At 37.7% G+C, this 18916-nt stretch overlaps 1 protein-coding gene across 4 annotated transcripts in view; it reads left to right on the plus strand.

Annotated features, from left to right (window-relative positions):
• Nucleotides 1-1535, plus strand: part of Fat1 (FAT atypical cadherin 1) — a 118880-nt gene extending 117345 nt beyond the window's left edge. For all 4 annotated transcript variants that reach the window (XM_033765404.1, XM_033765403.1, XM_010619792.1 and 1 more), the window contains one exon: nucleotides 337-1535. In XM_033765404.1, coding sequence (XP_033621295.1) covers nucleotides 337-965 — 629 coding nt within the window. In that variant the 3' untranslated portion in view covers nucleotides 966-1535. The remainder of the gene's footprint in view (nucleotides 1-336) is intronic.
• The last annotated feature ends 17381 nt before the right edge of the window (nucleotides 1536-18916 follow it).

The following is an 18916-nucleotide window of genomic DNA, read 5'->3' on the forward strand; positions in this document are numbered from 1 at the left end:
CCTTTCTGAAAGGACTTATTAAATAATGTCTTAAGATTGAACTAAATACTTCATTCATATAGTGCAGTAAATTGGCAGAAGGGAAGGTAAAAGGGTAATTTGAGTTGTCTATAGAAAAGTGTGTGTGATTTAGATGCTACAGACTGCCTCTGTTGGAATTTGTTTCCTTTCCTTAAATGTTAGGTGTGTACTAAAACTGCCAGTTCCAAAGTGAAGAGCTTTGAACAAAAACCTGTGTGCATCTATCTGTGTGTCTCTGATACACTGGACTCTCTTTCCAAGACACGAAAACTTAGGATAAAACACCCTGTAATCTCTTGTTCTCTTCCTACCCAGGGTACCACTGGGACACGTCAGATTGGATGCCAAGTGTCCCTCTGCCAGACATACAGGAATTCCCCAATTATGAGGTGATTGATGAGCACACGCCCCTGTACTCAGCAGATCCAAATGCCATTGATACTGATTATTACCCTGGAGGTTATGACATTGAAAGTGATTTTCCACCACCACCAGAAGATTTCCCTGCACCTGACGAGCTGCCACCATTGCCTCCAGAGTTCAGCGATCAGTTTGAGTCTATACATCCACCTAGAGACATGCCTGCTGCAGGTAGCTTGGGGTCTTCATCCAGAAATCGGCAGAGGTTCAACTTGAATCAGTATCTGCCCAACTTCTATTCAGTTGATGTGTCTGAACCTCCAAAAAAAGGCACTGGTGAGAACAGTACTTGTAGAGAACCTTACACCCCTTACCCGCCAGGGTATCAGAGAAACTTTGACTCTTCCACTGTAGAAAACATGCCCATGTCTGTGTACGCTCCCACCGCTTCCTGCTCAGATGTGTCAGCGTGCTGTGAAGTGGAGTCTGAAGTCATGATGAGTGACTATGACAGTGGAGATGACGGCCACTTTGAGGAAGTGACGGTTCCTCCCCTGGATTCCCAGCAGCATACAGAAGTCTGACGCTCAAACTCCCCCCAAAGTGCCTGGACTTTCACGAACCTAGAAATCACATCAGTACTCTGCATCGTTCTCCGCAGCAGTGCTTAAGCGCTTCTTTTCGGTGAGCTAAAATGGGCATGGCTGCACTGAACTACGCGCCTCTCGTATGTCAGCCATTTCCAGTGTCCTAGCCTACTGTGACTGGGTGAGAGTCTCATCGGCTGTGCCATTTCTCCACATCTTCTTGTATTTACATTTGTCTGTGTTGAAATAATCAAACAAAAATCAGTTCTACCATCTTGTTAGCATGATTCATATATTTATATAGAGTTGATTATTTTAATTTTTCTTGTCTCTTTTTCTGTAAATTTTATGTACAGATTTAATTTTTCATAGTTTTAACTAGATTTTCAAGATACTTTGTGCATCTGTTTTCAGCTGGATTTGGGTGGTGTTAGTGTCATGATCCAGCACCCTGATTTTACTATAACCAGGGTTTCACTATATGTTCTTTTCCATTGAAGTATGGCGTTTCATTGACACATTTCAGTATAGTCATTCATTTCTAGCTGTACATACAGGAAGAGGAAAGATCTGTTACATGCACATGTATTAAATGGGTTGCTGTATTTTAGAATTATAAACATTTTTCATTATTGGAAAGTGTAATGGGGACCTTCTGCATACCTGTTTAGAACCAAAACCACCATGACACAGTTTTTATAGTGTCTGTATATTTGTGATGCAATGGTCTTGTAAAGGTTTTTACTGAAAACTACCATTAGCCAGTCTTTCTTACTGACAATAAATTATTAATAAAAAACCTTTGGTTTTGCTGCCATTTTCCTTTGCATTTATATTCTTGTTCAGGATTTACCCGTTGAATTGAGACGGAAGGATGGCTGTGGATCTATTTGCTTTTGTAACTTAAGTGTGAAAAACCGCTTTTCAGTTGCTAACCAGGCAGTACTTACATATGTAGTCACTAGGTGGCAGTAGATGACTATTAAAATGTAATTTACAATAAATATTTTCTAACTAAAATTTAAAGACATTTTTCTTTTATACATTTTAAATCTATCTGTCAATACTAGCCAAAATTTAAAAGCGTGTGTGTTATTCATTTTGCCAGTGATTCATATAAAACACAAAGTCATTATAAAGCATTTTATCTTTCTGTTGTCAAAAACCTACAGAAACTACTTTCTCTGCATCTTTATTACAGTTGACACCCATTCATGCAGCGGATATTTACGGAGTGCTGTACAACAGCCACTGATTTATGGGATCAACAATCAAGCTTTCTTAAAATTTAAGTGAATACCTTACTTTATTTTTGTCAAATGATGTGTATGTATATAAAGAGTTGCCATATAGAACAAAACAGTGTGTCATGAACTCTATTGTTACCATTTATAACTCTGAGCTGTTTTTTTCTCATTCTTTCACAGTTCCAAAAGTATATACAGAATTGTCACTGGAGTCACTGAACTTAGAAATTGCCTACTGACTATATTAGAGGAAGACCCAGCTTCCGTTACCCCTGTTGTCTACTTTGAACTAACCCACACATAGTATTTTTGTTACTTTAATTATGTTAAGTATTCTGTTCTGAGCCAAGTGTATGTTTATTTACATTTACTTTGCAACATCCACATTCTTAAGCAATTGACCTAATTTTAATCTACTGATTATCTTTGAAACTTATGACCATTTATTAAAAAAATATGTTTTAGTCACCTACTACATATCATTCTATTCAAACAGACAGAATTTCTTTGCTTTTTCGGAGCTTACATTTGGTGGGGCAAGTTGGTGGTTGGTAAATAAAGATATATAATAGTGCAAAGAATAATGAATACAAAGGAGAACATCTTGGCTTTGAGAAACAATGTGTGTGGTGGGGAAGGAAAGATGTGTGAACATTTTGAGACAAGCTGGTATTTGAAATTGATCAGAACTACAGTATATGGCTGTGAGGGAAATTCCAGGCAGAGAAAAGAATTACAACTGTACAGAATATTCTTTTTGAATCTTTTTTTTTTTTTTGTACTGGCGATTGAACTCAGGTTCTTGTGCTTGAGAGGCAGGCAGTGGAATCACTGAGCTAAATCCCCAGCCCCTAGAATATACAGGCTCTAAGCTAGGATTATGAATATTAAGTCAGAGGGAAAAAAAGAAATATGGGCTCATATAAAAGCCTCTTTGTATATTGTCAAAACAATTAGAAAACCCATCAGCTCATGAAGCCCTTCTACCTGATGGCCAATCTGCAGTGATTGTTCTCTTGAATGTCTACAGTTGTCCTGGAATTTTTTCCTTTGTTGTCATCCTGAATGTTCCCCTTACCCTGGACTCTTCTTTCTTGGCCTTTTCTTGGCTTAACTTTTGTTTTGATAGAGCACATTTTGTTTATTTTATGAAAATTTATGAGAGGTAACATTTTGTGTTTATATTTATTGAAAATGTTTCTGCTGTACGTTCATACTGGATATGTTGATTATAACATTCTGCCCATTTTGGGGGTAAATTTTCTTCAGAATTTTAAAGATACTGAGCCACATTCTTTTCTAGCTTCCAGTGTTACCATTGAGTGGCCCATTTCTATTCCCAGAGTATTTGTGACCTAGTTTTCTCACACACATTCTTTTTTCTCTCCAACCTTGTGTGATTTCCTAGTGATGTGTCTTGGTGTGGGCCTTTTCTTTTTCATTGTATTGGTACTTAGCTTTCATTATGGAAATCCACACTCTGGAGAATGTTCTTGCATTATGTCTCTTAATTTTATACCCTCTGTATTTTCAGTTTTCTCTCTCAGAGTCATAAGCTATTTGACTTGTTAAATCTATCCTCTGTTTTCTGATTGAATTCCTGTAATCCATTGTAGTTTTTCTGTTTTACTTTCTAGAAGCTCCTTTTTCACTTATCTTTGATTCATTCTGCTAAACTTACATTTCAGTTATAATATATTTAATTTTTAAGAGTCTGGTCTTGTTTTGACTGCTCACAACACAGGCAGTTGTTTCTATTTGGATATGTAGTATTTCATTTTTCTTTTATTTTTAATCTCTTGCTTTTTTAGGTTTTAAAATATTCTTTTGGATTGATCTTGAAATTACTTTCACATTGGCAGTGTTCTTTCATTTGTGTGCTCACGGTATTTACACTTACTAGTGTATATTCTACAGAACAATGGGTTTCATTTTGGTACATTCCTATGTGCATATAACATACATTGATCATTTCTACCTCCTATTATCTCCCCTTATCTTTCCTTGATAACTTTCTTCAGCTCTAACAGTCTTCCTTCTATTTTATTTCATCTTTTAAATTGTTTTCTAGATTCCACATATGAAAGAAAACGTGAGTGAATTATTGTACATGACGTGATGATGTTCAGAGCCACCCATTTTCCTATAAATGACATGATTTTATTTATAGCTGAATAAAACTCCATCATGTGGACATTTTTACTATACATTCATCAGCTGACAAACAACTGGACTGATTCCATAGCTTGCTGTTGTGAATTGCGCTATGGTAAATATGGGTGTGTAGATAGCCATTTGTACATGCTCTTTTGAAAATGTCTGTTCACTTAGTTTGTCCATTTATTGATTGGGTTAAAATTGGAGGGGGTGTTAAATATTTTCATTGTATAGGTCTTTCTTTTTACTTAGGTTTATTATTTGGTATTTTTGGTTTTGTGTGTTTGTTTTTTTTTTAACCAATTGCAAATGGAATTGTTTCACTGATTTCTTTCTTGGCAGTTTTATTATTAGTGTTTAGGAAAGCTATTGATTATTGAATGTGAATTGTGTGTCCTGCCATTTTGCTGTATTTATCAGATCTTAAAGTCTTCTGGTGGAATCTTCCAGGTCTTCGCAGTATAAGATCATGTTTTCAACAAATAAGGATAATATGACTTCTTCCTTTCCTATTTGTATTCTTTTTTTCTCTCTTGCTTTTGATTGCTCTAATTTTTTTTATAATATAGAATAGGAGTAATGAGAGTAGGTATCCTTGTCTTGTTTTGGTTTTAGGAGAAATGCTTTCAATTTCTTTCCAGTTGGCTTTTCATTTGTCATATATACCATTTATTTTGTTGAGGTAATATCTCCTGTGCCTTAGTCCTTCAAGGCTTTTTATCATAAAGGGATCTTAAATGTTCGGCAAGTATTGACATGATCAAAAGATTTTTATCCTTCATTCTATTTGTTTGGTGTATTAGGTTTGATTTGTGTATATTTAACCAACCTTACATTCTTGGAATGAAACCAGCTTGATCATAGTGTATGATCTTTTTAGTGCTAATGAACTCTATTGACAAGTATCATACTGAGAACTTGAATCTGTGTTCATATGTTCACCAAGGACATTGGCTGCAGTTTTCCTCTTTCCTATCTCCCTCCCCTCTCCCTCCCTCCCTCCTTTTCTTTTTCTTAAAATCAGATTGGAAGCAAAGCATTCCTTCTCTTTCTATTTCTTGGAATAGTTTGAGAAACATTGGTGTTGCTTTTTTTCCCCCCATTAAATTTATTGGTACATTTTAGGTGTACAATACAGTTATATACATCATTGGGATCTTGTACTTTTACATGGTATATCTTGGTTATTTTGTTCCCCATTCCCCTGCCCTACCTTCATCCCCTCCACCCTTCCCTATGTACAAAACCATTGTTTCTATTTTTGCCTTTTCTAATACTTTTTCTTTTCCCTTCTTTCCTTTCCCCTACCCTTCCCACTTCCCCTACTGCTTTAGACATTTTCTTCCTATTTTACATTATCAATTATATATTTTGAATCTTATTTACACCTTTAGTTTTGCACACCAGAGGAACTATTCGGTATTTAAACGTGTGTCCTATTATTAAGAATATGGCCTCAAGCTCATCCATTTAGCTATAAATGTGTAGTTTCTCATTGTTTATGGCTCAGTGATACTCCGTTTTATAGAAAAACAACATCTTCTTTATTCAGTATCCAGTTAATGGGCAATTGGGCTGTTTCCAAGTTTTAGCTATTACAAACTGTGTCACTATAAACATGGGTGTGTATATATTGCTGTGGTCTGATTCCTAGCAGAGAGATAGCTGGGTCAAATGGGGCCTCTAATTCTAGTTTTTGATGGATTTCCATATTGATTGCCACAGTGGTTGTACAAGTCTGCACTCCCATCAACAATGGAGAAGGGCTCCTTTCTCCCCTACAACCATGCCATCGTTTGTTATTGTTTGATTGATTGATTGATTTACTTTTGGGTACCAGGGATGGAACTTGAAATCTTGCACTTACGAGTCAGACTGCAGTACCACTGAGCTGAATCCCTGACAAGGTCAATTTCTTGATAGCAGTGGTGCTGGGTCTTCTTTAAAGGTCTTATAAAATTCAACCTTGAACTCATCAAGCTTTTCTTGGTTGGAAGACATTTATTACTGTGTTAATCTCCCTGTCCATTTAGTTTTGTTTTTAATCATCATTCAATTTTGGTAGGTTATGTGTGTCCGAAAAATGTATCCATTCTAGATTTTCCAATTTATTGCAATACAGGTTTTCAAAATAGTCTCCAGTGAGCCTATGGATTTGGTTGATATACATTGTAGTACCCCTTTTTAGTCACTATATTAACAGGTCTCTCTTTTTGTTAGTTTGGTAAAGGGTTTATCAATCTTGTTTATCTGAAGAACCAATTATTTTCCTTGTTCCTTTGTATTGTTACTTTGATCTCTAATTTCAACTCTGATCTTATATTTTCCTTCTAGTTTTTGTTTTGTTTTTTTCTTGCTTTTATATGACCTTAAGATATATGGTTACTTATTTGAGATTTCTTCTGATATTTTGATACAGGCACATATAGCTATAAACTTCCTTCTCAGAAATATCTCTGCTGTATCCTACAGTTGTTATATTGTTTCGGCTTTCATTTTACTCTGGGAATTTTTAGATCCCCCCCTTTTCTTAGTGACCCACTGACCAGTCAAAAATGTATTCTTCAATCTCCTTGTGTCTCTATGCTTTCTGCAGTTTCTTTAGCTGTTGATTTTCTAGTTTCATTTCATGATCTAATAGGATACAAAGAATTATTTCAGCTTTTTTCTGATTTTGTAACTGATAAGACGTGCTTACAACCTTAAATATCAATTTTGGAGAAAGTTCTATGAGATACTAAATAGAAATTGTATTCTCATGTGGATGGAATATTGTGAAACCCAGTTTCATAAGACAAACTGTTCAAGATAAAGGAGAGCTAGACCCACTGCAGTAACAGTAGGTGGATTTAATACTCCTCCTTCACAAATGGATAGGATATCCCAACTAAAACCAAAACATCCAAACAAAAACTTAAACTACACTGTAGATCAAAGGGCGTTTATGAAATGGTATAACAATGTGCAGCTCATATCATATCTTCTTGGTGGTTTAGTTGCATTACCAGTTTGTAGATACTTTCTTGTGTCTTGACTAATTCTGGTTTGAAGTCTCCATTGTCAGATGTAAGTCTAGCTATTTCTGCTGCTTTTATATTCTATTTACATGGAGTTTTTTTTTTTTATTCTTTCACTTTCAGTCTTTGCCATGAAATGTGTTTCTTATAGACAACATACAGTTGGGTCTTGTTTTTAAATCCAGTTTTCCAGTCTGTGTCTTTTAATTGGAGAATTAAGGCCACTTACAATGAAGGTATGACTGATTCCTGTCATTTTTGTTTTTCTAGTATTTGATTTGTTCCTAATGGTCATTTGCTTATCTACTTTTCAGATGATATTTCTTTCCCATGTTCTATTGGTTATATTTATCTTCCCTTTTGTGCGTAGAATTCTTTTAAATAACTTCTGGGAAACTGTTTTAGTCATCATGAATTCCTGTAGTTTATGCTTATATTGGAAAGTCCTATTTTGCAGGATAGCTTTTCAGGAAGCATTCATCTGGGCTCACAGTTATTTTCTTTTAGGGCTTGCAACACTTAGTTCCATGCCCACCTGGCCTTTAGAGATTTTTTTTTTCTGAGATGTTTTTCTTATAGGTTTGCCTGTGGAAGTTATCTAACATCTCTCTCTTGCAGCTCCTAATATTCTGTCTTTGTTTTGACTGTTTGGCTCGTTAACACGTCATGGAGAGATGTAGTCGTGTTTGGTCTTCTAAATGCTTCCAGCACTTGAATATCCATCTCATTCTCCATATTTGGGATTTTTCTGATATTATTTCATTGAATAGGTTTTCTGGGCCATTCGTTTTGGTCATTAATGTTGCAGACATCTTGTATATTGTCTGTGGTTATTATTATTTTTAATTACTGCCTAAATGCTGTAGTTCATTCACCTTGTCTTCCAACCCTAAAACTCTGCTTGATTTAGTCTGTTGCAGAGACTTTTCAGAGACTTTTCAGCTGACTCTTTGATTTGACTTATTGAACCTCTCAAGATTTTTAGTTCCTTTTCAGAATCTCTGCACGTCTTTTGGGAGTGGTATCTTCTATTATATGAGCATCTTTTGACTAAGAACTTTCTATTTAGTATGTGCTCTCGGCTGAATGTTTCTCAGCATCAAAGCACCCACTCGGTTTATTCAAAATGCTAGGTTCAATCACCAGCACTACTTTAAGAGGGAGTACTTAATAACATCAACAACTAAAAATGAAAGTATCATTTGTTAACATGTAATAAAAATTGACGTAAAATGATTTCTACAACAATAATAAAAGGGTATATTACTACGGGATAGGCTAAAAAATATGCATTAATTAGTACATACGTGGGGGGATGGACAGAAGTCGAGAATGAGAATGAAAGGGAAAATCCAATTAAAAACTAAAATATGAAAAACCATTAATGAGGGGAAACAAAACAATAAAATAGAAGCAAAACTAAAATGGATCCCTCTTTTCAAAGGTATTTACAATGGAAACATTTTCTCCTGGACCTCTAGTGTTGGAATCCATCTGGCATTAGGAGAGTTGTGTGAAGCTGCCGCAATCCAGGTGTTCCTTCTTAGCATCATCCCAAATAGGCCAAACTGATTATAGCAGTAGGCAGTCTCCAGCCTGGTCCAGCAGTGAGAGCTAAGGTAAAGTATGTAGCAGTGCTAGATTCAACCCTGACACCCCAAGGTTTTGTACATGGAAATAGAAGTCCCACAACAGTCCGAGCTGCTTGTCAAGCCTCTTACCTGCTGAGCTCTGGACTGCTCCGGATCTTCACCCCCATGTATTTATTACTTTTTTGTTGCCGAGACAATGTTTTAAAAGAAGTTTTTTGACTCACGATTTCAGAGGATACAGTCGATGATTAGCTGGCTCCAATGAAAGAACATCATGGTGGAAGGCCGTGGTAGAATAAGGCTCACTTCATAGCAGCTAAGAAGCAGAACAGGGGAACAATGATTAAGGGGAAGCAGCAGTGGGGTACCAGATAGACACACCAAGGCCATGCCTCGACGATCCACCCAGACATACCCACAAAGTGGGCTATATTAATCCACTACCTGGTTCCCAAGCCGACAAGCTTTATTGTCACAACCTAGAACTAGAGACCCTCGTGAATGGGCTTGGGAACATGACAAATGCCCAAGCCAAGGTGACAAAAATTGTGAGTGCCTTTGAGTGAAAAAGTCAAGTGACTCGTCCACTGCATCTCCCTGGGGATGCAATGTCACAGGCACCGAGCCTTACGTCACTCCTGGCTATGGCTCACCCAGGTGCAGGCCCAGCAGCTAGTCTTTCTCCTTTACACAAAGCTTTTAAGCGAGAGCACCCTCCCTTTCCCTCTGCAGACCGCGCTTCCCATTCCTGAGTTCTCAGTAGATCTGTGTCAGAGTTGCTGTTGTTTTTCTGGCCCCAAACTCACTCTTAGAATGGGCACCCCCCGAACCACTGAAGCGAAGTGGGTCTTGAGGACACATAAAAATGCCAGGTAAGGGCTCGGCATTTAGCTCAGCGGTTCTGCCACCTGCCTCGCAAGCACAAGGACCAGAGTTTGATCGCCGGGTACCAAAAAAAAAAAAAAAATCCAGGTTTTCTGGTTTCCCATACAGCCCTAATCATTGAGATGTTTCTTAAGAAGGCTCCCTGTCATAGCAGTGTTTAAATCCACTATGAAGTGTTGAACTTCTCCCATGCAGGCTCTGTGTGCAGGACTCAGGTTTCTGTCTTCTCATAGTGCATGTTTGGTAGCAGAATCTGGATTCCTAGAGTACACTGTTTCTCCTTCAGGTCTCTGAAGAGGAGCCTCCTTTCCTCTCACCAAGACCCTATGCTTTGGTGTAGTGCACTCTATTTCTCTTATTCTAAATACCAGTATTTCTGGGTTACACTTGGTTGCCAACTCTCAAGTTGCTCTCCAGTGCTTCGTGACCTCCCCACCTCATCATTTAATTGCATACCCGTTGGTTTGGCTCAATCTTAGAACAGCCTATAAATGCTGAGTTCCTCTAACCTGCCATCATTTCCTCTTTGTTTTTCTTTACATTTAATGACACTGTCAAGCTGACTGAAAGCTGCAGGTAGGGCTTGTTAACTTCTGGCATTCCTTATATGTGCTATGCACAGTCAACTTGCTTTCCATAGATCTTTCCTTTCAAGAATCTTAGTTTTCCTACAGGAGGGACCTCCTATTTCCAGCTTGTAAAATAGTGTTGTTCTTACTTCGAAGTTGGCCAACTAAGGGGACTGAGAAGTTGTGGAATGTTCCGGCTTCCCTTTCTTTGCCTGCTGTCTTTGAATCTGCACAGGATACCTGAGAATCTGGGGTCCAGCAACCTGAATTCTGTCTGCTGGGATAAAATGCCTGACAGAGCCGATTTAAAGGAGAGGGGTGTATTTTGACTCACAATTTTGAGATTTCAGTCCATGGCTGGCTAGCTCTGCTCCAAGGCTGAAACATCATGGTGGAAAGACATCACAGAGGAAAGCACTAAAATGCCATGATGTCCAGGAAGCAAAGAGCAGGGGAAAAAAATTGAGAGGAAGAGACAGCAACCAGATATAGTTCACAAGGACACCCACCCAGATGTAGAATTGTACAAGCTACAACAGAATTAGTGTATGCTCACCAATTTTGTTTCCCCAAATCCTCCGAACTCCTTATTCCATGACAGGAAAGGAAAGTCAGGGGCTATCAATATTCCTATTCAAAATTTCCGTAGAGGATTGAAAGTATAGCTCAGTGATAGACCACTGTCCTGGGCTTTGGTTTCAGTCTCCAGCACCAAAATATAAAAACAAACAAATGTCCACAGAAAACTCAGGTGCCTTTGAAGATTCAAAAGTTGTGTGAGTGTTTTTTGATACTAACATCATTTTTCATCTGGATTCTGTGCAGTGAACACATACTTCATTTTGAAGGCAACATACTACTTGTCACAGTCTTTATCAGATACCTTTGAAAATTATGGTTCAATTATAAATAGAAGATTTATGAGTATTCATTAGAAAAAATGCCAGTAAACACTACAACTTCCTAATTTCTATTTCTAACTTCATTTATTTTTTTAAATTCTACCTCCTAGAATTTTAAATTTTGGGTTTTTTTAAACTTTTTTTTTAGTATATGTTTTGTTTGTCTTATGGGAAGAATAAACGTTATAGACGATTATAATTGTCACATGCGTTTTCACCATACAGTGTGTGTAGCCATCATAGTAATCTGCTGAAAAATGAGAAATATTTTTCTAGCACCTAAAGTTGTGAGGTGCTTTCGCAGAGGTTGCATTAGCTTTTTGGAAGGCTGCTTTTAAATGTGTGGAAGCAGAAAACTGGATGAGACTTACATTTTGTTCCATCATCCCAGAGAAATTAAGCATTAGCCTGAGAAACAGGGAATTACTTCCAAAAGCTTGTATTAGGAGGAGATCCCAGGACACTTATTTTAAGTATGGATAATAAGAACTCAAACGTGTTTAGTTACTCTTTTCAGTGAAAATACTGTATTAAATTATGTGAAATCTGTGCCTTGAATTGCCAAAATGTACTGCCATAGAATTTTGCCTACTTTTAACACTGATATCCACTAGTAACTGAAAGTCCGAATAGCAGCCAAGTTATTAAGAGGGATTAGGAGAAACTTTGATAATTTGAGTTCTTTTCCTTGTGGTACCCAAGCATCTAGGACAACACGGCAAATGAGCCATGGTATCAATACCACCTCTAATGTTATTTCATTACCTTTATCATGCTGCAGATACAATGGAATATGCAGAAAACAGTAGTACTTTGATTGCACAGTGGTGCAGATGCACCAGAATGTTCTTAACTGGAAGTCCAGGCATGTAATGCAGCCCAACTGCTCAAAGATCCAAGGGAGCAGCAACCTCTCTGCAAAAGGAAGTTTTACTGTAGAGAACTCTGCATAATCCTACCCTCAATTCTCTTCCTGTGAATTTATTTCTATGAAAAATAAATTCTAAACAAGGACTGTGTCATCTTGGTAAAACTGGCCATAATTTTGATTCCGTTTTCAGTGACTTTCATCAGTGTAAGTTTGAGGTCTGTTATCTATCAGATTTTATGAAAAATTATCCAGATCCCAACAGTCACTACCTTCAGCCTTTAGTGTTTAGCCGATGGGCTGCCTTTTAACTACAATCTCTACACTGACTTAGTTTAAATTAGGCCTGCTAAAGTCAGTCTGTTGAATCTGGTTGGTCACTTTTTGAAGGTCTGTGTGGGGGCTCTGCTCCTTCTCTTTCGTACACTGGTGTTCTGTATTCTTTCTGATTGCTCTTCATCAAATGCATTAGGTTCAGTTTCAGTTAGGGCACCAGCTGAGAGGAGAATTGTTTGTCAGAATTTAATTTTCTCACTAGCAGTTTACTCCCTCTGCTGCAAATAGAATGAGCCACTTGAGAAGAATGGCAAGTATTTTTTTCCAAAGGAAACCTTGACCTATGTGAACACTTAAGTAAATCAATGCACTTGTCACTTTGCTGTTACAGAGCATGGACATCTTAGAGACTTCACTTTTAAATGACACTAGGCACGAAGAGAAAGAAAATGTGTGACATGTGTGAATGACAATGCCATCAGACCAAATACATCTTGTGAAGTGCTAAATAGTGCGTAATCTATGTAGAAACGATGACAAATGTAAGCTCAGTTGTTAAAAGCACAGCCATTATACAGTTATTCCAAGGAGTAAGATGAAACCCTCACAATGCCTGTGATTGTTACTTCAATTCATTTTAATGTTTATGGACCATACACTATAGCTTTAGGATAAAGTGTGAATACAGGAAAGGGGGCCAACAGTATACAGAAGTATGTCAGCCTTCTGAGTGCCTGTCAAAGCCTTAGAAGTACAGTTGCATGCTTTGTCAAATTTGAAATATTAACCCACCCACAAGTTGGAATTACAAACATTTAAAAACTATGTTCTTGTTTTCTGATTGGTGTTTTAAATTTTTACCTTAAATGGGTATTTTTCTCCTCTTTCAAGAGGAAGTATACTTTTTTTTTCCTCCCTTCATCCCCTCCTCCCCTCCCCATCTACAAACACTTTATTTTCATCTTTTCATTCTCTCACATTTTTTTCTTTTCCCTTTTTGTTCTTCCCCTACCCATCACACCTTCCCTACACCTTTAGCTCCTTTCTTCCCATTTCTAAATGTCAGTAATCTTATTAGAATCTTATGCATTGTTGCAGATTATTCACACCAGGGAAACTATTTGGTATTTACACATGTGTGACTTATACTTTTTAAAGTCCTGTATTCAAGTTGGACATGATATTTTATTGTAATATACATAGTGAAATTATTACTGCATCAAGCAAGTCAACTTGTCCATCATCTCACATAGTTGACTTTGTGTATGTGTGTTCATCTATGTATGTGTGTGTAGTGAAGTACCTAAAATCTACTCTCTTCACAAATGTCTGGTACATAAGGCGATAATGTTAACTATGGTCTTCATGGTGTACATTAAATCTTTAAGCTTATTTATCTCACCTTACTTAAACTTTGTATCCTTTGACCTACGTCTCCCCTTTCCTCCATGGTAACTACTTTTCTACTCTCAGCTTTTGTACATTTGAGTTTTTTGTTGATTTCAATTCCGCATAGAAGTGAGATTATGCAGTGATTTTCTTTCTGTATGTGACCTATTTAACTTAGCATAATGTGCTCCAAGTTCATCTTTAACATGACAAGTGGTAAGCTCTCCTTTTTAAGGTTGAATGATATTCCACTGTGTGTGTATCAGCTTTTCAAAAATCTATTTATCCTTCAGTGGACACTCAGGTTTCTTTCCGTATCTTGGCTATTGTGAATAATGTACTAATAAACATGAGGGTGAAGATAGCTTTATATGGCGACCTCATTATGTTTAGTATACACTCAGAAGATGGATTACTAATATGTATTGTAATTCTTTTTCTTTTTTCCATTTTTCTCTTTAAAAAACTTGTTTTTCATACTCAGCTCTTGGAGGTTGGTAGCTTTGTTTGTGCAATACCCAGGGCCACTGCACTGGGCTATATCCCCAACCCTTTTTTAGTATTTTAATTTGAAACAGGGTCTCACTAAATTTCTAAATTTCCCAGGCTAGGCTTAGAATTTTGATGGCGTGCCTCAGCCTCTCAGTGCTGAAAACACAGGACACTCCCCTCACACACACACTGCTGCGCCCATAGTTCTATTTGTGATGCCTTTATCAGTCTCCCTTCTGATTTTCCCAATGACTGCACCCACCTATCTTCCTGCCAGTACTGTACAAGAGTTCCCTTTCTCCACACCTGGCACCTGGTATCTTTTGTCTTTTTGACAATAATCTTCTAACAGGTGTGAAAATTTCCCTTTTGTGTTTCAGTTTGCATTTCCCTAAAGATTAGTGACATTGAACACATTTTCATATGCCCCTTGACTATTTATGTTTTCTCTTTGGAAAAAATTTACTATATTCTGGTTCTTTGCCCATTTGTTGATTAGTTTATTTGTTTTTAGCTATGAAATTGTGTGAGTTCCTTATACATTTTGAATATTAATTCCTTAGCTAATATATGTTTCATAAATATTTTCTCTCATCTTTTGGCTGCCTTGTTATTTTATTGATTTCACTTTATTGATTGTTTTCTTGTTGCTCTTGTTATGCAAAAGCATTTCAACTTGGTGTAGTCAAGTCCCATTAGTTTATTTTCTCTTCTGTTACATTTTGCTTTTAGTGAAATATTAAAAAATTCCTTACCAAAACCCATATCAGGGAACTTCTCCCTTATGATTTCTTCTTGGAGTTTTATGGTTTCAAGTCTCATAGTTAGGTTTTTTCATTAATTTGAGTTTATTTTTGTATATGGGATAAAATAAAGATATAGTTTTCTTCTTTTGCATGTGGAAATCCATGTTTTCTCAGCAGCATTTATTGAAAAGATTATCATTTTCCTACTGTTTTTTGGTGGCCTAAGTGTAAGGGTCCTTTAAAATAGATGTTATAAGTTCAAATGGATAATAAATAATTTTATTCATAAACCTTATTAAACGCACAAGAACCCCTCTCTATGAAGCTGAAGCCCAGCAGGAAATTCCTACAGGCAGAGCAAGTGGAGAGTTCCATCCCTAAGTCGGAAAATGTTTAGGTAGCTCTGAAGCCTCTGGGTTCCTTCCTCTACATGGATCAGAGTTCAGTCCTTTCTTTTTCTATGGGCAGCAGGACTGCTCTGTGCATTCTCAAAGTCCGAGGTCTTGGGCAGCTTTCAAGTTACAGGCCCAAGTTCAAAACTGTACCCTGCCACTTCTTAGCTGTATAATATTGAATCAATGATTTCTTTCGCTTAATTTAGTTTCTTCAGCTGAAAGCAGGTATGAGTGAGACGTAAAGGGTGTTTTGTGAGGAATCAACACTAACAGCCCCAAGGAGAGTAGTCCTTATTTGGCTTCTTGGTACGTACAAATCATTGTGCCACTGATGCTAATCCGGCCAACAGCTCTCCTCATTATCCTGAGCCAGACCAAGAAATGAGGCACGGAGAGGTGAGGACTTTGAGAAGGTCACACCACCAGCCAGTGTTGATAATGAGATTCAAAGCCTTCACTGTGATCTCAAAGTTCTTCCCTCAGAATATTTCTCCTAATTGAACTCAGTGGCAAGAGGGCAGAACCCCTCACGCCAGCAGCTGGGGCACAAGCTGGATGATCAAAAAATATTTTCTTATTGTTGTCATTGTTTTCTCCCTCATCCCCATCCCAGTCTCCCAATACACATGTGAACAGTTTTAATCATTTTGTGCTTTAAAATGTATCCTCAGGATACGTGATTTTCTAAGCGCCTTTACAGCACAGGTAACATTTCTGTTTCCTACACAGCTAATTTAGATTGTTGGACCAATCACTGGCTCTAGTCCAGAAAAACCACTTATTGGAATCCCTGTTATTTTCTCCCAATTCCGTACAATTAGCCCTGGAGACTATGCATGAGGTAGGGTGTGACGAAGCTTCAGGTTGCTATTTTCACTGTTTATTTATTCAAAAGTATTCCCGAGAACATACTGTAACTAACAAATACCAGGAGCATTATGTTTGCCATAAAGTAACACGTGAACAAGATCACCCTCATTCCTTAGGGCTAAGATAAGGGATGTCTGGGGGTCAAACTCACAGCCGCCCCAACTGTGCCATCACTGTTTCACCCTCACCTAGCAGAACGGAAGTCTTTGACTCAGAGGGCTGGGGCTCCTGAGGCTCAGATGCTCTTTCATCTGTACTCTGCCCCACGCCTCATTCATTCACTCATTGTTTTGTTCATTCTGTTCCATTTAGGGTGTGGGTTGTGTTCGCAAAAGCAAATATTTATTCGGACCCTGCCCTCTGCTACAATTTGTGTGCATAGCAGTGAACGAAATTTGCATATGAGCAGTCACAGCCTCTGACTGAGAAAAACTTCCTTAGCATGGTCAATGGATTATGTTCTCTGCACAAAGCAACAGTTTTACTAAAAACAACTGTGATGTTTAGGGCTTTTAGCTCCCTAACCTAATAAGCCCTCAATATGTTAATGCTAAGATAACAGTTACACATTTAGAGTAACAGACATTGCATCAAAATGAGAAGGTCTTCTTTATCACATGAGTTGTCTATATGTTTACTCAAAACAGAACACTGAGATTCTGATTTGGTCCTGTATTTCTGGGAACAAGTGGAATGTTCGTAGTTCAAGACAGACTAACAAGCACCATCCATGTACCTGGGTATTGCTAATACCCTTGTGCCTTCATGAAGAGAAGACACCAACACTTCAAGCAACGTGCACAGCGGAGAGGAGGTGGATGAGCTCCGGGCTTTGTTGGTGTGTCCTCCCCAGGTGAATGGGAAATGATCCACCTGGACAGCTGTGCGATCTTCCCTCACCCGTTAAGGCATCTGCACCTGTTCAACTTGATTTACAATCTCCTCCCACCCAGCAAACATGCACACAGTGCCATTTCACGAGCTTTGTAAGTGTTAAAACTCCATATTTGCATTTGTACTTTCTTGACTTACTAACCTTTTGCCTTCCTGACATTTCTCAGAAGGGCTCAGTAGATAGTTGCTTTGAAATTTCTCATGGAATGCGATCCAGATCCTAATACAAGCTTGTGGAGAATCTTCCAGAAACATATAACTTGTATTTAGATCAAAGTGACTGAAGACCCTGTCTGGGGTTTAAGATGAGGTCACATCCCTGCCAGAAATGACCACAAGGTTCATATTCAGTGTTGCACTGAGGCAGAGCTAAGTTGATCAAATCTTGAATAAATCTCTGATACTTTTAGTATCAGGCAAGTCCCTAGGGACTCTGGGCTCTTGGGATTTTGCTTGTGTGTGGTTTTTACTTCATCATCATCCTTTGAGGACAGCAGGCAATATTCAGTATATAATGCCTGAAAGTCCAGCACCTTTTCCCTAGACTATGGGAAAAACAAGACATGTTGTAATGGATCTAGTGCTTGTGTTCAGCAAAGTCTTTGACGGGCAGTAAGTATATCTATAGAAAAATGAAAGAAGCAATTTTTTAAATTTCAGAAATTGGTCTTCCCACTGCCCCACTCTAACAGACAAATCTTCGTGGCTCACCTCATGCCTTCCTTGTACATTAGATGGTAACACTCCTTGCCCTCCTTGTGTGGCACTGGGGATTGTACCCAAGGCCTTTGCAGTAAGCTACAGCCTCGGCCCAGTTTTAAATTTTTATCTTCTAATTTTGAGATGTGGTTTCACTGTTTTCCAGGTCTCATTTCCAATCCACCTGTGTCAGTCTCCCAGAGCACTAGAATTACAGGCATGTATCACCATACCTTAGCTTACATTGTTTTTTACTTTGCTTCTTTTAATCTTTGGCTTTTAGCAGTTTGATTATGATATGTCTTGGTTGGTCGTTTTTGCTTATTGTGTGTGATGTTCACTTAATATCTTGTATGTGAAAATCTTTCTTAAAATTTGGGGAAAATTCAGTTATAATTTCTTCAAACACATTTTCTACCCTATTCTATCTCTACAGCTCATATTGTATTTAATATAATCTAATAGGTATTGGAAGCTTTGGTACCGGGGATCGAACTCGGGTCCTTGCGCTTGCAAGGCAGGCCACAGAACCGTTGAGCTAAATCCCCGGCCCGGCTTTGTTCATTTTTGAACAAACCTTTCTCTGTGTTTCACGCTGGATAATTTCTATTGACTTAACTTCACATATATTTGCTCCTTTCTCTCCAAATTAGCTATTAGGGCCATCCAATGAATAGCTTCAGAAGTATAATCACATGCCACATAACATTTTGGTCAAAGATGGATCAGATACATAGTTGTGGTCCCATAAAATTTTATCATATAATGACATTGTCGCCATCTTCATTTGTGTAAGTATGTTCTTTGATGTTTGTACAAAGATGAAATTGCTGGAGACTAAGTTTTTATAATGTATCCTTGTTGTTAAGTGATGTATGACTCTATCACAGATAATACTGTAGGATAAACTATGTGCCCTTACATACTCAAAATACTGGGATTTTTTTTGT

This window comes from Fukomys damarensis, unplaced genomic scaffold, assembly GCF_012274545.1.
Source record: "Fukomys damarensis isolate Sample0158 unplaced genomic scaffold, DMR_v1.0_HiC HiC_scaffold_18, whole genome shotgun sequence".
Lineage (NCBI taxonomy): Eukaryota > Metazoa > Chordata > Mammalia > Rodentia > Bathyergidae > Fukomys > Fukomys damarensis.